Source organism: Gadus morhua, chromosome 17 (assembly GCF_902167405.1).
Source record: "Gadus morhua chromosome 17, gadMor3.0, whole genome shotgun sequence".
In the NCBI taxonomy this organism is placed as follows: domain Eukaryota; kingdom Metazoa; phylum Chordata; class Actinopteri; order Gadiformes; family Gadidae; genus Gadus; species Gadus morhua.
The window spans coordinates 15,915,364-15,927,642 of NC_044064.1; the positions used below are offsets into that span (position 1 = coordinate 15,915,364).

The following is a 12,279-nucleotide window of genomic DNA, read 5'->3' on the forward strand; positions in this document are numbered from 1 at the left end:
TATGGTCCTAATGGAGTGTACCAGTGGAGGCTTCTCCATTGAGGAGAGGGAGGAAGATCCTCCCTAGCATTGTTGAGAATAAAAAATGTAGATTGCCCAGACTATTGTAATGAATTAATGCCCTTAAATATGACTACTTTATTGCCTTTGAATATATAATGTTCGTTTCCCTGGGTAAAGGGATATTAGCACCCCCTATCGCCTATTGACAATTACTTCAGGGAGGAACGTCCTCCCTTTGCCACCGTTCACTCCCATTCATTTTCCCGAAAGTACTGGCGGCCGGTGGATAACATGGGTTTCAATGGGAGAGAGGAGGAAAATCCTCCTCTGAGTGGGTGGGACCCTAAGGGGTCTGATTCGCGCAAAAATCTATCCGTCTGCGCTATGAACCAATAAGCAGGATCCCTGGATGTTGAGCAGTGTTGCCAGATTGGTTCGATTTCCCACCCAATTGGGCTACTTTTAACCACGTTAGGCTGGAAAGATCATCATTGGGCGGGAAATCTGCCCAATCTGGCAACGCTGTCGATAGCAAACCCGGTCTGCATTGCCGCGGTTCTCAGTCTGAGAGACGCAGAGCAAGTGAAATCTGCGATAGCGAGATCCTAAATGCACAATGGAAACATTGGAAACGGAGGACATTGTTAACGTCTTATTACAAAAAGCATTCCATTCATTCAGTGCTAAGTTAGCGACCAAAGAAAGAGGTAGACCACTTCCCAATATCAAGGTCACCAGAAGTAATGGCAACGTCAGTGTTGTGAGTGCTACATGGTTTGCTAGGTACGCATGACTTACTGGTAGCATTACAAGCAATTGTAACTGAAAATAAACATAGCTAAAGAACTTCAGTCAGTGAGGGCAAAAATAGGCCCAATGATAGGCCCAGATTTTTTGATTTACTTTTACAAATCAATAGTAGGCCTGATTTGGCTAATATGCTTTGCATCCTTTCCTTCTCAAATTACAGTGATGCCACTGGTGGCTTTGTATACATTTTGTTCACATAACTCCCTCCCTGCTATTTTGTAGTTCACCAATACATCCTGAAACAACTTGAGTCTCACATTCTTATGCCACCATACACCAACAGTGCAAGCAGGCCAATGGCAACCAAGCGCGCAGTCCTTCCTCCCTCACTTTAAAAACCACCAGCCGCCACTGGAGTGTACTGATATAGCTAATTATATAATGTGGTTAAATTCCCCCGGAAGGCTTATTTGCTGTTATGGCCTAACAAGAAAACAAAAGTGTTGCCTTCTTAACCTGGTATTGTATAGTGTCTTCCTCTTTAAAACCTTTCACTAGTGTGCTTTGTGACAGAGTCGTTTGGTCGAATACAGCGTCATGACACAGCTACAAGTTACTTCAGTATGGTCCTAATGGAGTGTAATGATATAGCTAATTATATAATGTGGTTAAATTCCCCCAGAAGGCTTATTTGCTGTTATGGCAAGAAAACAAATGTGTTACCTTCTTAACCAAATGCCTACCAACTTGGCTAAAGCAGTCATTCAATGTTTCTTTATATATTCTGGTTTGTTACACACGTCACCAATGAGGGTCTATTTTAGGTCTGAAACATTTCTTTACTTGTTTCTGCTCCATGTTTAATTTTATTAAATATAGGGCCCTATACTCATATTCTGATAAGTGATATTACCCTATGCCTCGTCATTATCAATACCAAGACTATTCCTTTTTAACTGTACATTTGTAATGGGTTTGTAGCCTGATTCATGCCTTAACCAGTTCACGCCTAATTGTGTGTTCCTCATTAACCTAATGATTGGTCTGGTCTTTTTATTTACCGAGGCACCCCTAGTAGACTGAACTAGTGAAGATAACACACATCGGCCATGGAACATTTCCCCTGGTAAATAAGAGTAGCAGACCCATAATAAGTGTTATGAGCGAGCGACACCTGTGTAAGGTTTTTCCTATGATGACACCTGTTTGAAAAGTGTCTATGGGGTCTATAAAGGGTCCATTGGGTCTATATCTATCCACCCACAATTAGATTGCATGAATGAATGTTTGATTTGAGTGAATATTAGTTGACACAGTAGTTCCAGGAATGTTGCCTCACAAGTCTTTCCTTCTTTGTCATAGGCTACCTGGTAATGTCACCAAACATGTTGAATATTAATTCAACATCCTAGCCAGGAAATACTAGGATGACAGGTGTGGGGCTCAGACAAAGCCATCATGTCTGCGAGTGTGGCGAGCATTGCGTGGTGAGCCCGTTATTTCTACGTAACCTGGAGGATGTTGGGATAGTAAAGCACATAGCTGCTCATTAGTAGTTGTTTTCAAGTTAGCTATGGCTAACTAGTTGCAAAGAGTCCCCGCTCTTTCCTCTCCAGAGCCTGTTGCTGGAGGGGGGGGAGACAGGCTCCTCTCCCTTAGCCTGTTGCAGGGAGGTGTGTGGGGGAGGGGGGGGGGGGGGGTTGGGGAACGCTGAGTCACAACCCGGTAGCGGTCGCCTCGGTTACAGCTTCACAGGGATGAGGGAGAGAGATATTGGCTCGTTGCATTATGCTCCGAGATTAGTTTCTCTGATATTTCAGTGCTTCCCCACAGGATTCTGGGGGAATACAGCCTGTTTAGGATTCTTCTCCTCCAGGTTTGGCGGTTATTGCATTTAGTCCAGGCTGTGAAACAGAAATGCAGAAAAGGTTGTATGACGTCCATGAAACTTATCGGGGTAAAGCAAACAAGGCTGTTGACTGGTGAACAGCATAGACAAAGATCATACAAGGGAGGGAAGTGTGGATGACCTTCCCTTCTGGAATTCTGCCAAAATCATCATGGACGTCTGGCAGAAATCCTCAAAAGTTCACCTATGTTTGTTCAGTGGGGGGGGGGTTGTGTGTGTGGAGCGAGGGTTTATGCGAACAGGGTGCTTCGGATCATGTGAGGTAACCGCATAGCTGTTATCTCCACGGGTCATAAGGCAGAAAGCTCTTACAGGCATGGACTCGTGGAATTGAATTTCCGGGCAGAGTTGATTTGATTCAGCTCCACGGGGAAGCCCTGGATCCTGTGGTGAGAGAGTAGGGTTGTTGTCTCGCTTTGGTCTTCTCACCGCTCTTTAGTCCATGGGTGTTTGTTTATTGGTTCGGAAAGGGATCTCTGCTGGAGCTCTTTGGAATTTTTTGTTTTTTTGTTACTAGTATGTTTTCATGATTTCCTATTTGAATGATTTGGAGTCACTGTGTTAGGGCTAGGGGTTACATTGAACTTCTTATTGATGTGTTGTTACTCATAAGTTAGCAAGAGACAGTTTTGAGAATACTCTAGTTTATGTTTCTTCAAATGTAGTAAATGCCCTTCTTGAAGTGCTGTTACATGGTATATGTTTTGAAGCAGCTTTTTATTTGTGCTTTGGTTTTTTCCTCAAATGATGGATGGTTTATACATCTTTGTTGGTCGTCAAATTGTCCGCAACTACCGGTACAGATCTACTGATGTTTTCCATTCAATTCAAATTCCAAGTATTGATCCAGATTGACCGTGATAGCTTATCAGATTGCTGCCTTCAAGCTTAATTTACATCTGGAGGCCGGAAAATGTGTTTAGTGGAATATTTGACCACAGGGTGGGAGTGTTTGACATTAAAGTAATGCTCGGCTCCGCCGCAGCGTAATCGCCTCTTGTCAGTGGTAGGGTTATGTGGAAAGGTGATAATGTGTTGAATAATCCTAAATCCTTGGTCTATAAATACACTTCATGTGTGTAGGGCCCTATGAAATCCGCGATAACGAAAACGCGGACGGAATCACGGAATTGGACAATAAAAACGGAATCAACTGATAATATTTTTTTATTATTTATTTTTTTATTTTTTATTTTATTAAGCAGGAAAGTATTAAAAGTAACAAAGTTACAATTTAAAACGGGCCTGTCTTAGTAAAATAACTGATTTCCAGCAGGTTCCTGTTTTTCAGCACATATAACATGCAACAGGGACAAGGCACATCAGACGTCACATTTACAATATGCAGCGGAATGCAGCGGAATTCGCCATTATTTTGGTGAAATTCAGTTTCGAGGGAAAAGGGAAACAACACAGGTGACATTAACGTCACTGAATGTTTAGCAGTCACTCGCACAACAATGTTAAAAAAAAATCCCCGGTCCACCACGCAAACAATAGGTCCCGCTCCTAACAAGAAGCCGATGAAGAAGTTGAAGCGCCCGTAATTCGGTTCTAACCCCAAATTCAGAGCCGAACAATATCCAAAACACTTCTATCACTCAGGTGTTTTGTAGAATATGTCAACATACTATCGATTGGAAACGCAAAGATACGTGCGATGACCACTTGAAGTCCAAAATCCATATGAAAAACAATGAACGCCGTAGCCAGGGCACGCCCCTTCAAACAACACTTTGAGTTTATAAAAAAATAGTTTATAAGCACTTTAATATTTATGTCATGTTTTTATTTGAAGCACTAAAAACAGTGCAATATTGTGATGTTTTAATAAATGTAGTCTTCTATCTGATTAAATTGTATTCGTTGGCACTTATTTGACACTCGTTCTGATGATTTTAAGTGTAAAAACGGAATTAATGAAAATTAAAACGGAAAAAACGGAATTTGGAAAAAAACAAAACGGAATTTGGAAAAAAATAAAACGGATTTCATATGGCCCTATGTGTGTGCACATTGAGTTGCAAAGCTTACAGCTGTAAACATCTTTGAACGACCCCAGCGAAATTTGATATAGTTTAGGAAAAAGGAGCTAGTAGTAGAAAAGTTCATCCACAGGAATATCCTACAGTAAAGACTGTTTTGATTGACTCATTATTCAGAGGAATGTGGCTGCACTGCACACACCGACTACTCCCTTTGGGCACAGGATTGTCACACCGTAGTCTATAGGTCATGATCGATGCCGCGGACGCACCTTGTTCAGCTGAAAACAGCTGTCAATCATCCCCCCCCCAAACCCAATGCCCCCTTCACCAACATACAGGGAGAAGATCTGAAGCCAATCTTCTTCAAAGACATCATCGTCACCTTCGTCATCATGATCATCACTCGTCAACTCCAAGTTCACGTTAAAATGGCGTCACCTTGGTCATTATCATCATCCTCATCATCATCATCATCATCATCATCATCATCATCACTCGTCAACCAAAGTTCACGTTGAAACGGCCGAATTGATCTGACCTCCTCCTGAGTGGTTTCTTTCCTTCCTCTTCCTCAATCTTCTTTGCTATACCCCTCTTCATCCCCAGTTGTAGGATATAATAATTCAAATGCTGTGAGTTTTCATTATAAATGCACGCGTGTGTGTGTGTGTGTGTGTGGACTTAATTGAATGCTTGCATGGGAATGATGCGGGGGGGTCCTTGTTTCTCTTTCCAACTGCATCTGGGATGCATGGAACTTATTTAACCTCCTTTCCTTCAGTGCTGGGTGCAAAATGTGTAGTGTAATGTTGAAAAAGCAATACAAGGAGCTTCACTTTCGATTTTGTGAGACCATTTGAAGCTGCGATCAGAATTCTTTGCAGGTGTTTTGATTGAGTCTCAAGGTTCTCATGTAAGAGATGCATGCTCACCATGAAACTCAATCAAAACAAAGCGGGGAGAGCAAAAATTCTGATGGCAGCTTTATTATATAATCCTTACCGTCTCTTAAGTGTTATCCATATATACAATAGATTGGCACCATATCACCCAGTCCTAATATTGTCAACTCTGTCTAAACCTGTAACATGCTTGACAGACACTGTCTCGTCCTCCTTTCCGTACTGCTCCTGGATGTTCTCTCCTGGTTAATCTACTCTTCTCTCCCTTTCTTACTGCATTTATTTGGACATTCTGGTCATAACTTAATCTTTTTCTTTTCTCCTTCCTTCATTTATCTCTTTTCTCTCATAATTTCTTACATCCCTTTCATAAATATTCCCTCCTTAAATCCTTTCTTTTGGTCTACCATCCTTTCCGTATTTGTTCCTTCCCTCCTTCCTTTTCCCATTCCCTCCTTCCTTTTCTCAACTCTTCCTTACCTTCCTATACTAATCCCTTCCTTCCATTCTGCTTCTAATCCCTCCCCATCTTCCTCCTTTCCTACAACTCCTTCCTTTTCTATACCATCCCTGCACTAATCCCTCCCATCCTCTTCTCTTGCCGTCCCTTCCTGCCTTCCCGCTCATTACCTCCTCTCTCCTACTCACCCCTCCTCTCCCACCCTGCCCCCCCCCGGCCCTGCCCCCCCAGAGGACGGGCGGTGCGTCGCTAGATGGAGTCAGAGCAGCTGTACAGCCGCGGCTACTGCAGGACGGGCTACAGCAGCTACAACAGCATCACCAGCGCCAGCAGCGACGAGGAGCTGCTGGACAGCGCCGGGGCCACCATGGACTTCCACACCACCGAGGACGACAACCTGTTGGACGGGGACGCCGCCTCCTCCCCAGGTAGCGGGCAGTGGAGGGGGGGGGACGGGGAGAAGACCCACCTCAACCTCGTCTCTTCACCCCCCCCCAACCCCTACACCACCCACCCTCAGAGAAAAGCGACTGGAAGTGGTTGGGACCTGCCCCCCAGGGTCCGGTCGTGGCGTGTCCGTGTTGTGCCATAGCTTGCCGTCGGTGTGCAAAGAGAAGATGGTGTGGCTTGTGAGGCTCGCTGGCTCAGCCCACTCTCTTAGAACCCACTGTCCTGCCTCCCTCCACTCTCCCGTCCAACAAGGCCCCCAAAAACGTGCGTGTGTGTGTGTGTGTGTGTGTGTGTGTGCGTGTGCGTGTGCGTGCGCGCGTGAGACACTTTCCCAGAATCCTCCTTGTCTACATCTTGTGGTCCATCCAACATAACACATGCAGTGTGTGTGTGTCTCTTATCTCTGCCCAGAGATGTTTAAAGAAGAGTATAGGAAAAGGAAATACCGTGATCCACAGCTACCTGTGCATCTTTCATATCCATGTGCAGTGAATATATTTGTAATAGCATGGATGTAACGCAAGGCATTGGGTTGAATTCTGCCTTAATTCCACCTCCCCGGATAGTATAACTCAGACGGTGTATCAAATGCATTCTGTAGTCGAGATGTCTCCAGTCACCAGACTCAAACCAGTCCAGTTGCATCCTGGATAATTAAGTTCTAGGTGATTGCATTTCAGAGTTTAGTTTAGTCAACATGGGTTATTCTTTCTCATTAACTAGAGTGCAGATTTATTTGGTGGTGGGGCTGTGGTTTGCTTCTCAGACGGGGACAAAGAGTGCTTTAACGTGACAATCGATCCTTTGTCCACGTTCGCTGCTCTAGGAGAGCCATTGATTTCCACTGTATTCAGTTGACGAAAAAACAGCAATGTATGTCGATTTTTTATGGATTTTCAGTGGTGACCAAGGCCTGTATTAGCTTACATATTTTAGCTTGTAGAAAAGTGGAACCCAAATTTCATCCAAACGAGACTGCATGTGTTGAACGGTTTCACTGTGCTGCTTTGCTACAGATATGTGCTGTTTGACGCAGATAAAAAAGCTGATTGTGACATGATCTCGAGTGGGCCTCGTTATGGAAGCTTTCTGAGGGGCTCGGCTTCAATGAGTCAGTCATGTGACCATGTCATGTGACCAGGCATTCAGCTATTTTTGTTCCTGGTATCATTTAATCAGGAGTCATGGGGAGTCCATCTTTAAATTTATATTTCAGACAGCTTACCTCAATTGTGTAAAAGCAAATGGTATCTATGGTATAAAGTGCCCTGTCATTAATTATTAACCGTTCTGGCTGACCACGTGTGTGTCCAGAGGGGGGGCGGGGGGCTTCCTTTGTGTTGTGTGCCAGGGATTGGGTTTCATATCTTTCCCTCCAATCTATATGCTCATTGATTAGTTAGCATTGTTTAAGCCTGAAATCTGACCTATGGACAGTCATCCAAGTGGAAGGCATTAACGACTTATTAACTAATGCAGGTTTACCCTCACAAACCCTGGTTTCCTTTCCATCCATAAATGTTGGCAAATTTTGAACAAATTTTAACAGCACATAAGAGGAGAGATCTTATACAAAGGTAGGAATCACAGAAAAATCCTTGTCTTCATATACCGCCCACTAGTGTACTCATCACCAGAAAGAAATTATCTCATCCTTGATTTCGCCACGATTCTCCATTTCTTTTGTTTGTTTTTTCGTGCGGCACAAGCAGTAATAATTGCAGTCAAAAACTGTGTGATCCAGGTGATTCAAGGCTGTAGTCGTTACTTTAATCATAGTCTAGATGTGCGGAAGATATGAATAACAAACACTTTTCTGAACACTCCCACACTATTTTGAATTCTTATTTTAGGCTAAACACACACACACACACACACACACACACACACACACACACACACACACACACACACACACACACACACACACACACACACACACACACACACACACAGTACTCTTGACAGACCGGTTTGGCTGCCCAGACACAAAACCGAGCTGGTCCCTGTCAGTCCCCAGATGCTAGCTGAACATGAGCTACTGCGGACGCCACTACAGTGTCTGTCTCTCTCTGCGTGTGACCGGCCCTAATTCTATACATCATCGGGGTACAAGGTAGACGGACCCCACTTGTACATCTGTTTGGCAATGCCGTGGATCGGTTTATTGGGGGGTGTGGGTTTAGCTAGCTAGCCTTGATGTCGATTGATCTTCATTCTTTGGACTGGGCCGTCGTTTCTGAAGCCACTTCCGGTGTGGTCTTGGGGTTATGTACTGTGTATTCATGGTCGTGGCACTACGCCCCCCTTTGGCAAAAAGATAGAAAAAAAACGATCATAAGTCATATCCAAGTAACTGGATCTCTACAGTAAGGTGCATATAAAGGAGCAGTTGTCGATGGATCATTGATTATAACGGGGGAATCCCATTGGTTGAGAAGTCGGACTTAGATCAGGGTATGTGAGCTGCGTTCAACAAGAAAGCAGGACATGGACTTCCACAGAGCAGTTGTCATGCACCAAGTAGATTACAAAACAACAGTTCTTTCCACAAAGTCGGCAGGATAAATACATGCCATTTTGTGGCTGTTCTTAATCCAAAGCGTCATTCTCTTTTCCTTTGGTTGTTTGGAATCTCTATTTTGGCTGTTCAAATATTGAATCTGTGCTTTTAAATATCAAGGACCTGATTGATAGATGGAAAGGAAGGACGTTTTCTAAAACCTTGAAAATGGGGGGGGGGGGGGATAAAGTGGGGAGCGCAAAGAATATAAAGCATAATATTAAAAAAAGTCATTGTGGCCACTCAAAATATCAAATTGTATTTGTTTTCAAATGCACATGGCCATCCTGAAAGTAGAAGAATGCACGTTAAAAAATGTATTTCTTAGCACTTCTAGTTCTTCTACACTAGAGTGTAGAATCATCCGGGTGTAGGTTTTGCATGAGCTTGACACACACACTTTGTCCAGGCCTTCCAGGAAGATAATTTGCATACATACACACCTTAATTTCCCTCCAGGGATGAATGAAGGTTTATCTTGTTTTATACAAAGGACGTTCTCCCTTTGACCCTAGGCAACACAACTATTTCCTTCCATATTTACTCACATATTCTCTATTGCAACCCTGTTTATTTGTTCAGAGATGTCAATTACATGCAGTGTTTCCCCTACCATTGTTCAGGCCTGGCGGGCCGCCAGGCCAACGAGCGCCCCCGCCAGGGCAACAACCGGCCAAAAAAAAGAAAAGAAATGAAAATAGAAAAAAAAAAAAATGAAAAAAAAAAAAAAAAAAAATGCGGCAGCATTAAGTTATATCATCATTAGCATGGCACCACCAAAAAAAATTAAAAGGGATGAAGGACAAAAAGGTATTTCAAGGTTCTTCCTAAACACGGTGCCAAACGAGAGTACATTTATTCTCCGGAAGAAGAACTATACCACGAACCGATCGCGTAAATGCGACGTCTGATTGGTTCAGCCCGCCGTTACCATGGACATTTTTACCGCCCCCGCAAAACACTAGCCTCGTTCTTTATATGTCCATAACTTAACCAACTTGTGATGGCTAAGCAAGTGTTTTATATGGAAATAACCAACAAATACTCTGGCATCCCGTGAAAAATGTATAACAAATCACACTATCAGCTCTTACCACCGGGCCTAAAAAAAATTCTAGGGGAAACACTGACATGATTCCCGTAGAAATAACTCCCAGAATTTACCTCATTGTACAGGGCTAAGTCAACCAGAAGAGCTGGAGCAAGATTATTATTATTTTGCATTTTATTTAATCTTTCAAAACATTCAGACACGAGCATCCAATATTTTTCCTTGGCATTGCTCTAGTTAGTATTCTTTTATGATATGACCCTGTATTCTATTCGTATTTCAGAAAAATATCAGTTTTATTTATTTGGTTTTAGCCTTTGAGCGACCGTAAAGTGAGGGCCTGGTTGAATGACATCACCGGCCAATAGCAGTCAGCTGAGGCGGTGGAGAGATATCCATGGAGGGAGGGAGAGGTAGCGAGTGAGTGAGGGAGGGAGGGAGAGCGAGCGAGCAAGTGCGTGTTCTCGTACACTCACGCGCTCTATCCACTTGTCTTGCGCTGTTCCGTAAACATGGACATTTATGCAGGGCAGCTGGCCGCTCGCGGAGAAGCCCTAGCCTAGCGAATTTAGCTCGCCTTCGTCAGTCTGTCAACATGGAGGACGAGGAGGACGTGTCTGCCGACCCCTACTTGCCCTACGACGGGGGAGGCGACACCATTCCTCTGCAGGCGATTCCCAAAAGAGGTACGCCGCGGTCACGTCTCTCCCGCCTCCGGTTGTTTTCCCCCGAAGACGTTGGCACGCCTCTCTCCGACACCGCCACGACACCATACCCAGTCCGTATGGCAGATATGGAAATGTTAAAAAATGCTAAATGCGAATGTTGAATCGTGTGGGTATATTTGCCGTGTTCACGGATCACGGCTGACATTACTGTGCCGCTCAAGCAAGAGGATTTATCTGGGCCTAAACCACCTGCTCTGTGAATCTGTGTGTGTCGGCAACGCGCGTCGACACGGTGCGGTTGTAGCTCTGAGGATTTGATTCATGAGATGGGGAAAGCGTTTACTCGTTTTGTGTGTCCACTGTCCATCGTGGTCATGGTGTAATCGCCGTTTCATAAGATTAAGGTGCTGCGTGTATGCGTGTGCACGACGCGCGTGCTCGCGGGGGGGTTTGAGCAGTGAAGCAAGCACCCGTAGTCCCGAGACACTCCGCTGTTCTGCGTCTCACAAGCAACCAGGGTTACAGTGACCTGTTGTGTGTTAAGCTTTTGAATATGTAGAAGTTTGATCCGTCAACGACGGAACGGATGTAAGAAAAGCAGGGCATAGGCTACGGGAAGACGTCGTAAACCACCAGGGTTGTGTTCAGTTCAAGGTTCAGCTGCAGAGACCTGTTTTGAATTAAGACTGAATAAGTGTGAAATACATCTAAGGCCCTCACAGAATGACGGGATACATTTGATCTTGATTAAATATTATTAATCATTTTGTGCCCCTTTTATGATCCTAAAGTGATCCTATTTTTTTTATTTGATTTAAATGGAGATAACTAATTGATAAATAGGATAAGCTATTTTTTTCTCTCTGATCACTTACCAGGCTGACTGTATTCTTAATTAAGCAATAATATTGGAAAGGAAAAGATTCAAATCTACTCTTGGCCCTAATCAACTGCCAGGCCCCTAAGCTCTTGGCTCTTTATGACAGCAGTTTGATGCCTAATTGTCTCAAGACATACAGCTTCATTTCTAGTTCTGTTTCCCATAACCCCCCCCCCCCCCCATATCCTGTCCAGTTTATTGGGTTATTAAGACAACCAAAGTGTAATTTGCTTTATCGGAATGATAACCGATTCTATCGACCTGCAGCTAACAAGTAGCTCCTGCCTTCCACTAACAAAGCTCATGACGATAGGAAAGTCCAATCCTTCCCCATTAGGCATCTGGCTGCTGCCTTCCAGTCTGTCCTCATCATCACGTCATTCTGTTGATAAGCCGACCAATGATACTGGAGGGTCCCTCTTTGATGTTCTTTTGATTATGACATCACTGAATGACGTTGCGGCAATGCGGAGACTGTGTAGCATCAGGCGGATGAGCCTGGCATTCAGCCCCTCTGAGCCGATTATTGCGTTTAGCCGGACGGTAGTAGTGGTGGTGTGTGTCCAGATATAGCCGACGCCATGAGCGTGGATCTAGGTTAATACCCCACCCTGACCGGCGACCGCCTGCATTCACAGGTACTCCCTCCCTAGCT

The 12,279-nt window shown here is 44.1% G+C and overlaps 1 protein-coding gene across 8 annotated transcripts in view; it reads left to right on the top strand.

The window, feature by feature from the left end:
- The window catches only part of clcn3 (chloride channel 3), a 34,979-nt gene that overhangs the window by 624 nt on the left and 22,076 nt on the right, over window positions 1–12,279 (top strand). For 3 of the 8 annotated variants that reach the window (XR_003973637.1, XM_030338828.1, XM_030338829.1), the window contains exon 2: window positions 6,244–6,440. The exons of 1 other annotated variant lie outside the window; for it this stretch is intronic. Coding sequence is in view for 3 of the 7 variants with exons in the window: in XM_030338828.1 (XP_030194688.1) it covers window positions 6,266–6,440 (175 nt within the window). In the remaining 4 variants the exon portion in view is untranslated. Of the gene's footprint in view, window positions 1–3,031; window positions 3,052–6,243; window positions 6,441–8,399; window positions 8,579–10,488; window positions 10,763–12,279 lie in introns of those variants that run through there. 4 more of the 8 variants (XR_003973638.1, XM_030338830.1, XR_003973641.1 and 1 more) reach the window with 3 other exon arrangements.